Genomic DNA, 19,815 nt, shown 5'->3' on the forward strand with positions numbered 1-19,815 from the left:
TCTGGAGATGAAAAATTATCAAAACTTAAATAAGCACAAACAATGAAGAAAAAAAACAGCCCTAACATGTTGAGACCTTGTGTTTTCTAACTATTGTTCAGTAATGTAAGTGGGTTTTTGTTGCTACACCTCTGCTCTTAGTCTCTATGCCAGAACACCAGCTATTAACAAGCTTTCCATATACTGATTGTTGACGCTAGAACATTGGTGACTAGACATTTTATAGAAACAGGTTAGTATTATACTCATTATCTAAACTCTCTTAGTCTTCCTATGGTCTTAGAAGGATGCAGCTTATTCAACCTGGTAACTAGGAAAAGGTGAGGTCACCATCTAGCCACAGCTCAACATACTGCACAGACTAAAGAAATCAAAAACAAAACATGGACATGCACAACAGCCCACGGATAAGTTTGCCTTCCTTCCTTCTGTTTGCAGACTGGACTGACATCATGCTGGAGTAAGTTGGTCTTTAGAAAGGCAAATTACCATCTCCCACAGGCCCTATCACTGCTGCGCAGGGAACTGAGCCTGCAGTTGATGTATGCTCACAGACACAGTCCGAATTAAGCTGTTCAACTCACCAGCGAAGGTAAAAGTTAAATGTGAAAAAAATCCCATCAGCAAATCCTTATAAGGTCGGGGCAAAATTGAAAGCAAAATTATTTTAAGATATTGATCAGTATTAATATTAATTTATTCAAATTCAAAGCCAGGATACACTCTGAAAGTCTTTATCTAATAATCGACCGTACATATTTTTTATTAAGTGAACTTTAGAGACCAGAAAGAGGCTCCAATTGATCTTAAATTAGTTATTTTTTCATTTTTGTCGTCGGTCGACTGACAGAACAAGTCGTCACCAGCCTCTGCATAACACTGTAGCCAGCCTCGTTCTGTTAAATACAAATATCCATTTCTAGAAGAACCTTTCCTTTGTAGTACCCTCATCCTCCTCTACCTCTGTGGGTTGTCATTAGAAAGATCAGCTTACTCCATGTTGATGTTGTCACTGTGTGTGTATGTGTGGGAAACTGTCTCATCTGCTGCACAGAGCTTCATGGCAGACTCATTGGTCAACTTGGAGAGAAACAGAGCGCCTGCAAATCAAAATGCAGTCCAGGCTCTCAGGATAGTGTTTTTTACTACATGACTGTTTTGGTACAAACATTCACCTGCTTGCCAAAAGGTAAATCTACCCACATTAAGCGCTTGGCGGGTGTTAACTTTGGATCCTGCTCACAGATGTGACATATCGCCAGTCACAGGTGCAGTCAGAGTGCTTGTCTTTCATCTCAGCCAATGCATGTATTCATTGCCATCCTCTCTCCCTCTCAGGTCAGTGCTTCTAATCATCATCACCACAACGGGACTCCAGCGCGAGGTGGATCTGGGCTGTCTGGCAGCTCCATTTGTCAAACCTGCGGCCCTCATGGCAATTGGGCACCTGACAAAGGCTTAAAGGCGTATTATTCCACAAGGCGTCCCCGGTGAGTGTTGAAAAGCCACCGCCTGTGACTGCTCCAAACGTCCATCTGTGTGTGTATATGTGTGTGTCCGTGTGTGTGTGTGCAGGGTAGAAAGAGGGGGAGAAAAAAATGCGACGGTGTGAGCCGGTTCAGAAGCGCTGTCTTATTAAATTATCTCTCCGCCTTTTACAGCAGAGCCCCCACCCTTCTCTTTCCATCTCGCTCCCAGGCTAAACATTTGTCTTTCCATTCATGGGTGAATTTGTATTCCATTGAGATGGGTTCCTGGTGGTGGACTGATGGCTGGGGAGGGGGGGGTGGGGTGGGCAATGGGTGCAAAGTCCGCATTCAGGCTCGCTGTTTTCCATCTCACTGCTTGGTTACAGCACTCCACAGGCAGAGTGGCTTAAACGTGGCTTGTAATTTATGCAGATCACCACATGCAAGTATTGATCAAATATTATTCCTAACTATTTAGCATTTGCACGACATTTGTCAATAAGGCTTAACATTTATTTTAATGTTACATAAATTTCTGACTCTTGGTGCATTTTAATTAAATATATATATATTTGTATTTATTTATTTGTCTTATTATATTTCACTGCTTGCATGTTTCAATACATGCCCACAGGGATCAAAAGGTTCAGGACACTTCCTGTCCGATAGAAACCTTGTGTTCTCCTTCAGCATCATCACCTGCTGCGAGAGCTGCGTCTTGATTGGTCAGGTGACTGTTTGTTTAGCAACACTCCATTAAGTTGACACAGCGACTCCAATCATGAGGTGCACCACTTTGCCTTTAATCTGTTTGACAGCTGAGGAGCTATAATCAATGGTGCTATTTACATAATGTGCAAGCTGCAAAAAAAACAAATGAAAAAAACAAATGATACCAACTGTTCTCACATTATAACTGCTGTGGGGGTAAGAGGGAATCGTTCAGCGACATGGTGACACGGAAGATGAAGCACAATAATAAAGTGATTTTGAATGAAACTTTGTTTTTTATCACAGTCTTTTCTGGACTCTACATTTCTGTACTAAACTCCTATATTTATATTTATAAGAATTTACAAGATAAACGTCACACCTCATCACAACAGGCATTCAAGTAGCAAAGCTCCCTCTTCCATGCCTCTCAATCACTACCTTATTGTGCCATTCCCTATACAGACATTTTGTTTACTGTTTGTGTATTTTTATATACAGCTTTTCATTACTATATGCTGATATTGTGATCATCATTTTCGAAAAAAAAACATGTGATGCATCCCATGAGACTTCCTCTTAAATAAGAATTAGTATGGCACCAAGGAGAGCACATAACAGTCCCCTGTAATTCAATCAAGCTGCACCAAATTGCACCACACTCCATCAGAGCATGTTTGATTTTATTCGTATATTATTATCTGAGAAATCAGTGAAAATGTCAAAGAAAACACCCTATTTCACAATGTTAAAAAAAATTGAAATAAAAAACGTCCAGGATCCGCCCCCCTGTTCCGGTTTCGCACTGATATTTAATGGATTCTTCCTTGAGCCAAACCACGTCTTCTTGTGGTAGTTCTCCCAGTAGCTTTTATGTGATTGTACCAACAAGCAAACAAATGAACAGGGCTGAAAATGTAACCTCCTTGGTCGGGGGTAATCAAGTTTGTGAAAAGGCATTCTAATTCAAACAATTTATGTTGAGGAAATGCATTAAACACAGGGTTTGGCCTGAATGTTTTGAAACTTTAACTGTTGTCATGGTTAATGACGTCCAAATCAGTATTTGACTGCTGTTTTTTTACTATTCCCAGTAGCCTCTTAAATAATAAGGACCCAACATTATCCATTATGCATTAACATTAGATATTATGAGTTTAACAAATATGTCACAGCTCTTATCCATTGTTACCAGCACTGACCTTAGGACATAGACACAACATTTTGAGATGTATGAAGTGGAAATGACGAGTTCAATTTTTAAGTTACAGTTGTCTTGTTGTCGTAAACCCCAAAAATGGTATTGACCACAACTCTATTTTACATGTTTGTTACATCTCAACATGGGCGCACAGTGTTGAGGTGAGAGAGGGAGTTGTCTGTTGTGAAGAAAACTCCCCAGGGTAACTTTAATTACTCTGCTGGTAAAATGTTTTAATCCATATCTGTTTGACGAAAAAATGTAAGCATTTAATTAAACACTCAAACTGTCGTGTCCAGTTTGGAAAAAGACCAAATTCTGTCACCCTGCTGTTTAGTGTACAAAGGGATGGAGGAAACGTGTGGTTTCATAAGAATATCTCCTGAGAGCTGATTTCTAAAACCTAATTTAGTGCGTTTCATCCCATGCCCCCACGTCAACCTCCTTCTCTCTGGTTTCTCCAATTTTAAGGATGACAAGTACCTCTTATAGTTTTGGGAAGAGCAGTACAATTTTGTCACAGATAATTAAACCAGCCAGCCAGTAACCTTCTGAAAAAACAATAGCTGAGATTCTCCGAGGCTGCAGATCTGCTGACATTTAGACTGTTTGTAAAACTGCCTACCCTTTTCAAGCACCATGAAATCCACGGTCAACGCGCACACTTTTCTTACTGCACTTCCTTTTCTTAGCATATATGACAGAATGAAATGGCAGAGTCCAGACAGGGACTTTCCCTACTAGAGCAGAAAATTGAATGAAAAGCACAGAAACTCAAGTGGAAACCTTTTAGAATTAGCCAGGGAAAGAGCAGCATATCAATCCAAAATGATATCAACGGCACTTTCAGGAGTTTTATAGCTGAAATCACATTATTTACGAGGTATTTTTTAAAAACCTGTTTGTGGAGTCACAGCTGATGATATGTAACAGCAGGCTTTATTAAAGAATTGCAGCTTGTGTGGAATTCAATATGGGCAGGAAATAATGTTCAAGCTGTCCATATATTTTACAGAAAAAGGGGAAAGGCATAGAAATATTGTGTAATGTTATTATTTCTGGTAAATTTGGTGTCAATAGTTTTCTATTTATTAGCTTCTCACATACAATTAATACTATCTGCTTTAATGTCTAACCCAATTACTGAATTGTAGCTGTTCCTCTAAGAGTGAAAAATGAGATTCAGCAGCAACAAAAGCACGTATCACTAAATGAAAAAAATCAGCACTTGCATTATTCATTTATAATTATGCAGTGCGTTTCATCATATATGATCTCTCTTTATTGCAGCGCTGCTGTGACCATGTGGCTGTTCCTTCCCGGAGGTAGAATCATTTACTAATGGCCTCCATTTGCTCCCCATTCAATAATAATTATGAGCTTGTAAACAAACACAAAGCCATAAAAACAACTCCAGCACTTTCCATGTTCTCCATTTACTGGAACCTGTGTAATCAAATATTCATAGGTTTCTATGGTAGCAAATTGTGAAGAGGCATCACGTTTCTCATGCCACACAATGGGCCAGGATGTCAGAGCCTCTTTTCTCTTCTCATAACCCCAGCCTGAGGCACAGTGTCTATAAATAGACACTCGCACTGTTGACTTCTTGTAGATTTTGTGCATCCATTAAGTTACCGTATTTGAAAACTTGCTCAGTGATTTTTTAAAATCCGAACAATACTTTTGTGATGAAAAGTAAAAAAAATAAACTGTGCAATCCTTTATTTAGTTGTGGAAATTCAATAAATTTATGTTTTCTCTGACATTTTTTTGGAGGAGGGAGTCCCTGCGGAAATATATATAAGATTTAAATATTTTTGTTTCCTATTTTTATATTTTCTATATCTGTACTTATAGCTAATTCCTTGTATGTATAAACAAATGTGTAGCCAAATGTCTCTGGTGATTGAGCAGAACTGGAGGCGATAACATTTCTCTTTGAATGAGAGTGTTCAGAAAAGCAGGGGAGCCACAGAGCGATGGTCCTCAAGGAATTTACCGTAGACTTGGCAGCTGGATGTTGACACACCGCCAGTCGCACACACACGGAAACTGTACAGTAAACAAAACCGCTCAAAAGGGCGCTGGGGAGCGGCGGCTCTTAAAATGCATATTTATATCATGTGCTCAGGCACCGCGACACAGACCCAGAGCTAAACTTTTTCTGTGGAGACCTGCTTGCATCTTCACACCACCTGGGTCATAGTCGGCTGTAGCTGAGGAGAACATACAGACCCTGCTCCCAAAATTGTGACAAGAGATACATTATTCTCTTCAGCCCTGTTGACTTCTTTCACTATTTAAATCTTCAGAAGAGTACTTGGCACTAAAATTCATATTACTCATCAAGACTACAATGAAGTGCAAAACACCAGATTTCCACAATAGACTGGCTTCACAATCATCTACACAATACAGTCCACACTCGTTTTTGCATGCATGAGGAAATGAGATCACTTTCTACAACCACTCAAAACAGAAGACTGGTTCAGGAGAGTTTTAAAATACACCATGAGATGAAAACATTAATAAAAATGTATTTCAGCAATGGTCCTGTATTGATGAATTCAAACTTGTGCACTCGGAGGGAATTTATTTTCACTGAAAAGTTGAGATTTCATTTGAAAGTTTTTGTTGCTGAATCTACCATCTCCTGGAGGACAATAAGTAATAAGTTAGAGAAATGATTAAACGCATCCAAATACGATGAAGATTGTCAACATCAGATATAGCGCTAGAGAATTAACCAAGCATGTTGCTCATGTTGGTTAATTGAGTTAATACCTTTCCCAATTCATGCATTCACGAACTGTCTGGTTTCAGCTATGTTCATTTTGCAGCGGCGGCCTTGTACCGCATCGTATCACCCAGCCGCATGTCCTCACTCCCCCCCGCTGACCTGCGCTCACTTTACATCCTAACAATAAACACCAACACTAAAAGTTATTCGGACACGTACAGGACTTGAAGTTTACTTTGTGTTTCACTCGAGAGTTTATGAGACACATTGAAAAAAAGTCCAACATTTTGTGCGCAAGCAGTTCACCTGCCACATCAACACGAGACGACACATGAAAGATCAGTTCTACGTGTGAGTGATTAGAAAAGAGCAGAGGAGCAGGGCCACTTGTTGGCCTGGGTTAAGTTAAGCGCCTCATACGTGTGTGTGTGTGTCCAACTAAAAAAACTAAAGTCATCTCCCTGTAAGAGCTGCAGGAGGTAAAATAATAATACAACATCTACATTTATGCTTTTAAAGAAGATTCCCGTTGTATTGTCTCAATTTATGACTAAGCAAGTGGTAATAATCCCAACAGAACACACAGCTTTGGCCATAATCATCATGGCAATCAAACACAAATGTGATTTTTTTGAAAAGCAAGTGCTGTGTTTCCCTCAGTATCTCTCTGAGTGTGAAGCAGAGAGCGACACTGGAATTTAAAAGCACCCGGTTGGACTAGACACAGGGGAAATGCCTCAACTATACCCATAATTGAGCCTATGATAGTCTTGGCCACCCTGATAAAGGCATCCTAATGTGCTGAGGCAAATTATCTGGCCCATAATCAGCAGAGCCTGCAGAGGCCTGAGCTGGAACTGCAGCACTATCCCCTCACAGAAATGAAGACACATGAAAAAACACACAACCACGGAAAATGCCTGCGCAGAGATTGCACACATAATGTTGAATATCAGATCAAAGACAGGTGCATTTACTCCTGGGAACATTTCCTCATTCAAGGCGGAGCACGTCAAACGCTGTCATAACTGGATAACAGCGAATCTGGTGAAGTATTTGCCTTGATCCCCCTCCTTACTCCTGTCTCAACACATTCTCACATTTCCGATGCTTGATCTGCTGTTGCCGCATCATTTATTTCATTTTTTTTTTTTTTTTTAAGGCTTTTGCAAAAGCAGGACAGCCCCAGCTGACTAATCAAAATGCTGGCAGCGCCCAAAGAGAGGCCGGGAATCTCAGAAAACAAACACCCGCAGTAAATCAAAAGTGATTTGAGAGGATGATCACAGATGGTGCGACCGACGAGTGCTCCTACAAATACAGCGTGTCCCCCGTGACTCACACATTTTCCCGAGCTGCTGTCTACACTTCTCTAAAATAGCATGTATCACATTATGAATGCAAATAAAAAACATGGCTTGAGACCACTACTGGAGGTTTATGCACTAACTGACAGGTAAGGAGATGGAACCGCCTAGATTACTGGGATTGGCAGACAAACATAATCATGGGAAACGTAAAAGATGGAGCAACACTTAACAACACTCGCAACAACTTAATTTAAACTTTTCCTTTTGTTCCATTGACTTTGTATTATATTGACAATTTCATGTTGAAGCCTTCGTAAAAGTATGAAAAGGGAGTGCAAACTTTCTGTATCTTCACACACCCACCCACCCACACACCCACACACACACGTGTACTCACCCCACTGTAGAGGAGCTAGCTGTAGGTGCTCCAGGACCAGCTGGTTGAGGACTCCCTCCACGCTGGCCTCTCCACAGCGCCGCAGAGAGGGGTGGGACCGGTCAAGGACAATTAGCATTTCGAGGGAATAATCAACATGGGAAACTCTTCACAAACATACACAACATTTTACTTACATCACCAGAAGTTAGAAAAAAAAATACATTGCTCCGTAATTATAAAAGAATGCATTGTGTGTTTTTAAGATGGTGTTTCTTTATCAGAAGTCTGAGGAAGAGCCCAGTGCTTGAAACATCACTAGCTAATAAAACCTTTACCGGGAGCTTCATGTGTGCAGATTTTATCTTATTCAACCATTTTGTGGTGTTTTGTTGATCCAGCACACATCAGAAGTTTTTTATTTCAATAGATTTATATGTTTTGTGTGCGTGTGTCAAGCAGTTCCTAAAACATTAACCAATGGATGTTAGTAAGGATTCAGTGTGTGGATGCTCCCTGTGTTACACAAACATTAAAAAGGGCAAAATTAAGAGCTTTCGTCACTTCAGTCATAAATACATTAGATACTTGTAATAGTAGTTGCAGGTGAACTATGCAAAAACAAAATGGAAACATCAAATAATAAAGAGAAAAATTGTAAGAATATAGTTTATTCAGACTGGTGTATAGCACTTATTACTCCAGTTTAATGCTGCGGGGGGTTTTTTTAATGAAAAAAAGCCACACAAATTGACTGCATCACAAATCTTTGTGTTGTGCATTCATTTAGACGCCAAAGGTGACATGGCGAGCGTGTTTCCGTAACCTGACTACAACGCCAGCATTAAAACGATCGCGGGGCAGGCTATCAATGTATGAATGCGGCATCAAAACAAATATGACTGTCAGAGAGCAATTACCCAGATAATATGTGATGATAAGGACGACGCTGATCATTTACACAGCTGACATTTGGAATAATGGGTGAGACGAGCAGTGCCCAGAGCACCCAACCTGTGTCTATTAACCTTTGAGGGAGAGTACAGTACACATGCAGAGAGGGAGAGAGAGAGGGGGGCATTTACAGATAAAACATACTGTGCTGAGAGGTGCTTCTGCTGTGCCGGCTGGATCATTTCCAAACCCCGAGTCTGGATCATAATAAACCACATGTCACAACATGCACCTGCCTTCTCTTTCTAATGAACAATGGCAGTGGCTTTGATCACCCGAAGCACGAACACGCGGAGCTTCTAATTCAAGGCTTCAGCGGGACTGTTGGGTAACGGCAGCAAACGAGCGGCTCCTCGATCACCGGCCTGAGCTGCTGATTTTCTCCTGCAACTTACAGTGAAGCCGTCAGTTTCAACGTGTACGAGTTTTCACACATGCATCTTATAGCTTTATAACATATTCCTCACATACCAATATGGGTGAATGAAATATTAATCACACCGTACATTCTGGCAGCACCGTGGCTACAGTAAGACGTCTCCACTGTGGGGTGGATCGCTATGAAATAAGCGGGAGATATTCAAGGTCCCTAGAGGATAAATTCTCATGACTTTGCTGATCCCCTGACTTGGCCTCCAACCATCAGGTCAAAATCGAACCATACCTGAGACCATATTTGTGACTACAGGCTTTATAAATATATATATATGGACGATGAGTCTCCACTATCCAGAAATGAATCCTGCCAGGTTGTGCATTTGGAGCCAGAATCTGTGCCGTAGCAATCGGTGATGGATCTGCAGTATTGCGATGCAGCTGATACATGCACTCGACCTATCAGGAGTCAGACTCAGTTTTAAACACCAAATAAGAACCAAGAACCATCTGTACGATCAAATAATGGCGGAGGCATGAATAATGACTTATACAGCAACCGGCCAGCCACCAGGGGGTGATCCAGATGCTTTGGCGTCACTGTGCATTCATGTCGTCCATCTTTCTATACAGTCTATGGTTATATTACCAACAAATAAATAATAAAACAATACAATTCCAATTAGCCACAAGGTCCACTGGGGGTTTAGTGCTACAGGAAGTTGTGAGCATATTAACGTGACAAGGTATGACGGTGAACCTGGTAATTACAGTGCTACCTGCTAAACATCAACATGTAAACATTGTCACTAGTTTTACACTTGCACTTTAAAGTTGCAGCAATGCAGCACAATGTCACTTACAAATGAGGGATTGATAAACATTAACTGATCATAGGATCAATTTGTGGTTAAAACAGGATCACATGTTAAAATGGTCAGTTGCAGTGCATCATAAATCATGTTATGTTTATGAGCAGAACATTTAACCAGTACATTTCCTGAGTCTGCCACAGAGCCGAGAAATCCTGAAACCTCTGTCACTGTATGGGCGATCAATAATCATTTTAACTTTTCAGTTTGTTGGATCAGAGCGCTTCCCGGCAAAGGAACTTGGGCGAGTCGTTTTGTACATTAACACAAAACTTAACACTTCTCTTCAGTGTTTCTTTTTAAAGATAAATGCCACCAAAGTGTTGGATTTTGCTGCCATTTTGGTCACTTGTTTGTGATTGATGACAGCTCGTGAGCTTTATTAGCAACCTTACAGTCACATTTGAGTTGTAGTAAAAACACAGAGCCCATGAGCAGGCAGGAGGGCACGTAGATCTATAGCCTTTTTCAGAAATGACCTGCGGGTAAAAACCGGAGATTTGGCAACAGAGTTTACCCACAGTTTGCCTTTCAAACGCAGCGGGAGATTCTCTGCACAGACGCGTTCACAACAGCCTCAAATCCTCTGCATTATTCAGGCGAGAGTTGAAGCGGACAGAGGCAGGAAGCAACGTATTAACTCCACTGCAGAGATCACACGATTTTCTTGACAACACACAGACACCGGTGTCTGCTCTTATCGCCACAAACTCTCTTGACATCTGTGTTGGTCTCCTGACACCGCTTTGGAAAATGTTGGAAAAACCATACTCTGTTCTGCTAGCTACAACATCTTATCATAAGTCATATTAATAATAATCAACTGTGAAGGGGATATTAGTGCTGGTTAAGACAGCTTTGAGAATCAAATGAACTTCTTCTTCGAAAGAATCACGAACTAAGCAGTGACTTCCTCAAGGGGAGGTCATGCATATATAGCCCCCCCCCCCGCCTTCCTTTCTATTATTCTGCTCAGAGCCTGCACTATGGCAGTCATTTCCAATGAGGGAGTCACCACAACTAACGCTATCTACAAAACAGGAATAATACTGTAGGGACCTTATAAATTGCAAATTAAAGTGACTGTTACTTTGCTCAAGGCCAAGCGAGTGCTTCTGAGTGTGACATGCACTGTAATCAAATCTTTTTATTTCTCTTGTGTTCCGTGTTGTAAAGAGAAAATCCAGCCTGAAGCAGAAATTACACAGCACTGCTCAGATGACTGTCGACAGCCAAGTCCCTATCTGCAGCCAGAGAAGTGTCTTCCTGTGCAGCAGACGATAGCATCGAGACTTAACTTGATAACATCATGTGGCAATGTTGGTGTCAGTCCATTGACCATGAATTTGGAGTTGACTCAATAGTTCTATTTTATCAAAATGAGTTTGGATCTGAAGACGAGACTTGCATCTGTGATTGAGATAAAGATCCTTTGATGAAGGTTACAAGACTGCCATTCAATTTTCCACTTTTTGTTTGCTTCGGTTTGTTCCAGTGTCTACTGAGCAGCTACAGGACCCGTCTGTTGATAGAGAGTCTGTCTATATGCTGCTTAGCTTCAAAAGAAACCTTAAATTCACACATTACTATCATCCCATTTTTTCCAAGTCAGACCAAAAACGACCAAACAGGCCAATTGAGGCTGTTTTTTGTATTTTTCATTTTTGCTGCAGGAGCCCGATCAAACTTGCTGCTGGGAATACATTTGTATGCAATGTTTCTTCTTTCAATCCTGCCTACATGCTGCCAAGTGCACTTGTAGATAAAACAATGCACATAATGATGGGAGTGTTTACGCCTTCATAAAGAGGAAAAAATACAATGGCAACTTCAGCAGCTCGGAGATTGGATTCATCATTAATTGCACACCATGCTTTCCAACGACCTGACAGGCAGTTCTTAAATCTCTAAATATGTGCACCGGTAACTGCCAACTGATGGGGCATGGGCTGATACAAGGTAGGATGATGCGTGATGAGGAGCAGCTCGTTTTTGGCAGGGACATGTAATGAAACTCATGAACTTTACCAGAATCTTGGCTTCAGGAACGTAGTTTTTGATTTTCTCAATGACACACTATTCCTTGCGCAGGAGTTTCTCATGAATTACAACTTGTCAGTCGTCAGCTTGTTTTCTATACGGCCGGTAGTAGTGTTGCCGTGTGAATGAAAATTAATAAACTGGTTAATTTGTTGAATTTTATCGCCACTGTAATATCGTTATGGTATGACTACCAGCATCCCTAACTTCAGGCGCAGTATTCAACACTAGTTTGAGTTATGATCAAATTGCTGCAAACATCATTTCATCTGAGTCGACTGCAAATCCTGCAAACAACTCTGCTCACCTTTTGTTGTTCAATGCTGTCTCAACTTTCTGCTGTTGGTCCAATAGTCCAAACTATCCCAAGACACATCTCGATCCACGCCGAGAACACCTCTTTTGGTTGGAGACAAATTTGGTCATTGGTCCAAGGAACCTTTCGCTGCTATAATTTTAGCTCAGACAAAACTGAAAAGTCTGAAGGTCCAGTTCAAACAAGGTAGGTGTGAAAGTGCCCAATGGCTCAGTAACTGTACATTGGTCTTGTTTTTAATAAGTGCATTTAAGACTGTAAAACTTTTGTGCTTTAACAAAGTAGAGTGCCTTGATTTGTTTGGGGAATTCATTCCCTCTCTAGTGCAGCAGTGATAGGACTCTCCACCTGAGGAAAGTTTGTATTGTTGCAATATTCCATAACTGGTCATGTACTTTTTTATTGGTGAGCAGCATGCTCTTTTCTCCATCAGCATATTGGTGAGTCGATAATGAGGAAATTAAAATTTTTGGGTGAACTATCCCTAAACAAGTTCCAGCTTCCCAAAAGAAAATAAAAAGACCTCCCATCTCTCTTATTATTAGATTGTTCTGCTTTCATTGTCATGGTTTCCAATTTTTTTTTTAATTACGTGAATTCTTACACACTTACACGCACGCACGCACGCATGCACGCACACACAAACCCACGCACGCACGCGCACACACGCACTGCTTCAGAGTGTCAGAGTGGCAAATACTCCCCCATACGTTTTCCCATCTGTCACTGAAAGAGAACTAGTTCCCTGCTGGCCAGAGGGCCTCCAGATGTAGCATCCAGATGTTCTGTATCTCTGATCTGACTGAAAAAATGTAAAAGATGCAACAGTGATGAAATCTGTTTCACCACTCAGAACTTGTGGACATCATCACCTATGACTGTTACAGGAGACACAGTACCAAGGGCACTTACCTACTAATGTAAACTTTTACCGTCTCCGTCTACTTTCTAATCCGCAATGATCTGTTCAAGCTGCTTCCTCTAATATAATTCTCCTGTACATGGAGCCCCTGAAAGGATATGATGCTCCAACAGATGCCCAGCTTGCTGTTGATCTGGCAGCCCTGGGCGTGCTGCCGCTCCTCCTCCAGCTGTTTGGGGTTAGTGAAGCGAGCTGTCTCCTGGTCCGGCTGTGGCAGACTCTCAAAGTCAAACTTGTCAACCTGGATGGCCATTCTGCAACAAGAGATGGGAACAGCACTTATAGAGACACACACACACACACGTTTCTGCTTATGTAAGTGCTCACTGGCCAAAAGGAATGCCACAGTATCCGCTTTGTGACACTGGGAATGACCCTTGCATAACTGGCATTTTAAACTTCATGCACAAGTTAAGTTAATGAAGGTTCAATTGACTGACTTTCAAGGGCTCACATGTATAAATTCAAAACTGCTGATACAGATGTTTGAGCCAACTGTAACTTTGGTGATTTTCAAGTCTTCTAAAATGTCAATGATTCAAGTGCAAGGGTATTTTTGTTGTCAATATACTGTTTGCTATTTCTCAATAAATAGTTAAACTTCTTAATAAAGATGGACAAACATTTGGTTCACATGAGTCCAAAGACGAACATTTAAAAGAGGGAAAGGCAGCTAATTATTGATAATCAATTAAAATAAATAACTGTAATCAGTTACTTCCAGTAGTTTGCTGCTAGATCTCCTTTAGAGGTTGAAGATCATGACGAAGTGAAATTCATAACTAAAAACATTTTTTTTTAAATACTGTAGAATCCAAACACAATGTATTAAATCAATTTCAGTAATCCAGACAGCAAATGTAAATGTGTTTGTGTTTAATTATAAAACCAAAAGGGAAACAAATGATATAAAACATATTGGACATGAATAGAATTAACCACATGTCAAGTAACACAACAACAAGAAACAGCTTATTATTTGTAGAGGTTTACTGACTGTGGAGTATGAGTATGATGACTTGTGTAGCCGATGATGCTAACACTAACACGGGGGCAGTGTGGATCGTGCTGGCAGCTGATTGTGTATTATGATTCCTCAGGGCTGTCATTGCTGCTCCCTTCATCTCTGTCAGACATTTTCTTTTGTATAAAAATGTATAACATTGATCTATTTATGTTGGACACCTTCTATTCTTATAAATGTTTTAATAATATAATTTTATCGGCGTGCTCTGTTATACGCAACAGGTATTTCACTTTGCTCAATCCAAGGAGAAGGGTTGCTCACATGAGACTATCTCTGAATTTTCTCCATTTTATGCAATGCTAAATTTTTTGTAGTTTTTCCTTCCTGCTGAGGGTTAAGGGCAGAGGATGTTGTATCTTGTTAAGCCCTATGAGGCAAATTGTGTTTTGTGAATATGGGTTTTACTAATAAGATTTGATTGAACAACTTCTGAAACTTCTTTCCATGTTCTTTGTACTGTGCCGTTTAATCCCCCTGAGATTTTTACTCAGGACTTTCCACTATTTCACTCACTAAGGAAGCAGTGAAGGGGAGTAAAAGCAAGTGAGTTTGCTAACTCGTCGCTAGCTACAGCATTGGTAAGTTTGTATAAGGTCTTTAGTTCACACATTGGATTAAGAAAATGTATTCATACCAATATCTCTTGTAGCATGACAGTCTAAACACTATTACTCTCGTGTGGAGTCATTTCTATTCAGACAGAGGAGGGATGAAAAGTCAGGACAGCTTATTGGTGGTCAATGTAAATAATGCATGTTGTCTTTATATTTACTTTGCCTCGGTGAGAAAATTCACAGATTCTACTGGATTCTAACAGACTTCCTGCATTGACAGTAGCAATAACCCTTGATGGATAACAGAGGCCTATGCTCATCGTCGTCTCCGAAATATTTCTGAGGAGAACCTTGCTCACATTTCTGCCTGATGACAAACAATGCAGGCTGATTTGTGTGGCTTGGCAAGTGATAAATTATTTATCTAGTCTGAGCAAACACCCTTAGGCCCAAGCTCCCCCCTCTGTACGGAGGGTGTTTCTAAGTTATTTATTAACAAGAGCCAGAGAGTGCGTAGCCCGAGGTTGCACCGAGTGCCACATCCAGGATTCACAGTGTAGGTGCAGCAAACTGAGCTCAGGCCATTAAAATGACCCCAACGCCCAACTCTAATTACTATCTATTCAGGCCCTGCATTCAATAAAGAAAATATCAATCGGATGTATCTCTGACAGACTTGATAAATCTCTTTAGAGTGATATGCAAATTGAGGCAGTAGATGGTGGTATGATATCTTGATGGAAAAGAGGAGAGTAATATAGGATGAGAAGGTCAACACTTGATGCATCCTGGAAGAAACCTGACAACTGCTCTAACACAATAAAATACCAAAACACTGTTATATACCAGCAAGCATTAAAGCAATATTGTGGCTTCTTTATTTTATTTATGAGCAGCAGGAAACACTGAACAAAACAGTGACATATTACTGTTGCTAAATAAACAAAGAGTTGTCCATTTACAAATGTAGAGTCCTTTTATTGGAAGGACATTCATGGCTCTTTGGCTGCTAGATGTCTGACTATGTACACCAGCTAGTCACCAACATTTTCTATCCACTACCACCTGCTGAGGTATATTACCCACAATTTTAGCTAAAAACAGTTGCGGCTTAACATGGCCCCAAGGGGGGGTGAAAGACTGAGACAAAACGGTGGAGTTTCGGGCGAAAAAACAAAACAAGCAACGCTACTTTGAAATATGCTACAGAGGTCACATTATTGTTGATCTCCAAGGTGTTTTAACAAGCTTATTTATCAAACTTTACTGCAAAATTGATGTACAATTGGTTTATTGAAGTGAAGCTGTGCAGTTCTCTTCAGCTCAACAGAGCTTTATAGTTTCTTTTAGGTCATTGTTTGCAAATTCTGCTCACACAGTATCCCCCATTTCATGCAGCAGCAGCAGAACCGGTTCTCAGCAGTCAATCAAACCTTAGACAGCCAAAGTTAGAAGAAAATGAAACTAAAAATCCACAACTCAAGAGCTGGTGGAGACTGAGCGAGTCCGCAAAGGAGGGTTTTCTTGGCCTTAAAGTAGCATACAATCCTCCAACTTATCTAAACACCTAAGGTCACAAAACCTGGAGATATGTATTGAAAATAGACTGCACAGTGTGTTATAGGCACAACAGATGAGCACTTCATAGGGGCGAGAGATATGTCTCAGGCCTCTTACTCACGTCACAGTGAGTGATAGAGCTTTGCCTCAAGTGTTTAACTGGCAGAAAGACACCATCAGCATTATCTTCACACAAGGAGACCAGAGCAAAAAACGGTCTGACCTGGAGTCAATTTTTTCCACACCCTCAACACTCTTATCATTCCCTAGAGAAATGACACAACGTGACTAAGAGATCGGCAGCTTACTGCGAGTTACCTGGATCACCATCTCCACAAGAGACCAGCTTACTATAAAAAGATTCTTATAAAAAGCAGCGTCTTAGACAGGAACCATGCTGACCAGTGGAAATGGTTTCGTCATGAGCAAATTCTTGTTTAGTGCGAGTGTTTATCTTTTTTCATTCTGTTTGATAGGCAAAAGACAGTGGAGCAATGTATTGATCAGTAGGCTCATCTCTGGGTTTGAGTTCTGAGGCTGCGATGGCTCCCTAAGGAGTCATTTTTACTGAGAGAGTTATAGAGGCAGCACAGTCAGATTGGCTGCACTGGCTTTGTTGTGGTTTTTAACTCAGCTCTAAAGCGATTCATTACCACATGAACAGAGATCATAAGAACGTGGTACCAAACTAGCAAATCGTAAATCATCCATCCATAAAAAACAAAAATATCTGTCTGTGACTCGCACATCTGGAGAACCATTCATCTTATTGACTTCGCACTTGGTATTGGTATTTATAAACTTTGAATAAAAAGGGCGACCAACGTTCTGGGAGCTGGGATCAACGTGGCTGATGTTGTAGATCACGACAACGGGCATGTTCCCGACCTTGGGAACAACAACTGATTTGAAAAAAACAGGTGAACAGCTCTCTGTGCAGCAGCGGTGGAGCAGCTTTATGGTTCTGCCGACTGAGTAACGCAGCCGGACTTTTATCTGCTGCGGCTCAATTACTGCAGGTCACTTTGACAGTTTCAGAAAGAAAACTGCAACCAGCATCATCACAGGCAAAACAAACAGCCCATTCCAAACAGGTGTGCATAGAACAGGCACTGCACTAATCTTTATATAATGAGAGATTTGGTTCCAAATGTCTGAATGTAAGATCTTGAATTTGATTTGTTTGGTCATTTTGTTGTTTTAAATTTCACAATAGCCAACACACAAGTTTAGTGAAGACCTGCTTCCTGACCTGTCTTACATGCAGTATTGCACATTGTTACTGGCATTACACTACGAGGAACAAAAATCTCTTGTGGGTCTTGATGAGTCTAGACACACACACACAGACACATCAAAGTGAGGAAGAGGAGAGAAGGCAATGCAATTATCATTTCACAGCCTTTACAAGAAAGCAGTACGCATATTAAATAGTAATTAAGACTTCAAGACAAAGACGAAAGCGAAGCTCCTGGTCTTGCCGCACCAGACTCAACTACATCTGCCTTTGAAGATTAGTGGCACAAGGCTTATGTCACCGACTGAAGTCCCACCTTCAAATGGACACTGCTTTTCATTCAGTCATCTTCAAAAGCACACATTACATGCCAAGTCTAAAAATACCATGTTCCAACAATGCAAATGGCCTCTAAATGGGAAGGCGGTGTCTGGCCAGGCCTGGGACTGGTTTTCTTTGGACAGGTAATTAGTAACAGCCATACACCGAACACTCAGAGTTTCACTTCAAATGGGAGGTAATATGAAAAAGGGAATGTCTTTCAGGAAATAAAACATTCAGCATTACAGCAGTGATGAGCATGCACGACTTCATGTTAAACTGGCAGAATAAAGAATTTTCTCATTTGTAACTGCATTCATTTTGTGAAATTTTAGTTGAATCCTAATCCTTTTTGCTTCTGTGCTAAACATAAAAACCAGACTAAAAAGGAAAATAACAGGTTCGCGAACAAAGAGGCTAACAAAGGCTACAGAGCACAACAGTAGCTGTACAGAAGTCTGAGCCAATTCTGTTCTCTTACACTTGGATTTGAAAATTATGTGACATATGTTATATAGATATAAATGTGCTCACTGCATATTAAATACCATAGACTGTATATGGACAACACATCTCAAATTATTCCCACTATCCATAAATTAAGCCAAAATATCCAGGGACGCTGCCATATAGTAGTAAGGCCATTATTCAGAGCAAGAAGGCAGTAGAGTGTCGGCATTAATCATGATGTTTCACCATGAATCAACAGAATCAAATAAGTAATTACAACCAAACTTACCGGAAAAATTAACAGTTGAACATACATTTGTGTGATAAGAACTACCTAAAATGACAGAAACCATCTTTGAGAAAAATTTGTTTGGTCATTGTACCAACAACTAACATGGAGGAGGTGGGGTTTATGACCTATACTGCAGCCAACCACCAGGGGGCAAATTAGGTGATTTTTTGTTTTTGTACCATTGTACCAGCTGCCTTCACTGGGCAATAGAATATTATGATAATGATGCTTAATATTGATATTATTATAAAATATATTATATTTCTTTAGTAATGACAGCTCCATGACTGTCATTTAAAAAAATTCTCGAAGTTGTTAAATTTTGAAATACCTTATATAAACCTACATTTTTCAGAGTTGTAAATGCAGATGTGAAAGCTGTTGAGAACAGCTAATCTGAGCCAATATCTTTTTTTCCTTGGTCATTTTCTAGAAAGAAAAATCGAATGACTGTTTAATCCACTTTGTGATACAATGCAAATAAAAGCAGGATAATATTGAGTGTGAGTAAGTCCACAGCGGTTATCACTGCAACAAAGACCACATCTAAGCACTAAAAGCTCTAAAAGAGCTTTTTACTAAGGCAGGAGAGCATTAACAGGCCAAGCCTAGCCACTACCACTCCCACCATCTTCTTTTTCCATTAATTTGATTGCAGAGTCTTTCAAGGATTAGGCCATATCTGGAGACTAATCTAACCTATTACAAGGCTTTTAATAATAACCTGTGTGTTGAGCCGGGGCCACCATGGAACGTCTCTAGGCCTAATTCCCAGTTCATTTCACCTCCCTGCCTCCCTGCCTCCCTCCAGCCCTTCACTGATAAGAGCCTGCTTGGCCTTTATTTCCCAGGATGAAAACGGAGGCATGGGGAGATGGGAGATTGGACGGATAGATGGATGGATGCAACAATTTCACCCCAAATTTCGATCTGTTCAAAGGGGTAAGGTGTGAATCAGCTTGCATCCAAATAAATCCAGCCAAGACATGCATGGATGAGGGCAAGATCTGCAGAATAAGGGATGTAATCTGTGTTCATGCATACTGATAGAGATCTCTATCTGCCTGTCAGCATGTGGCGGTTTG

The 19,815-nt window shown here is 40.6% G+C and overlaps 1 protein-coding gene across 4 annotated transcripts in view; it reads right to left on the reverse strand.

Moving 5' to 3' along the window:
• trappc9 (trafficking protein particle complex subunit 9) overlaps window positions 1-19,815 on the reverse strand; it is a 194,704-nt gene that overhangs the window by 57,620 nt on the left and 117,269 nt on the right. For all 4 annotated transcript variants that reach the window (XM_035182133.2, XM_035182131.2, XM_035182130.2 and 1 more), the window contains 2 exons: window positions 13,390-13,543; window positions 7,832-7,922 (listed from right to left, as the gene is read on the reverse strand). In XM_035182133.2, coding sequence (XP_035038024.1) covers window positions 7,832-7,922; window positions 13,390-13,543 — 245 coding nt within the window. The remainder of the gene's footprint in view (window positions 1-7,831; window positions 7,923-13,389; window positions 13,544-19,815) is intronic.

Source organism: Hippoglossus stenolepis, chromosome 17 (assembly GCF_022539355.2).
Source record: "Hippoglossus stenolepis isolate QCI-W04-F060 chromosome 17, HSTE1.2, whole genome shotgun sequence".
NCBI lineage: Eukaryota > Metazoa > Chordata > Actinopteri > Pleuronectiformes > Pleuronectidae > Hippoglossus > Hippoglossus stenolepis.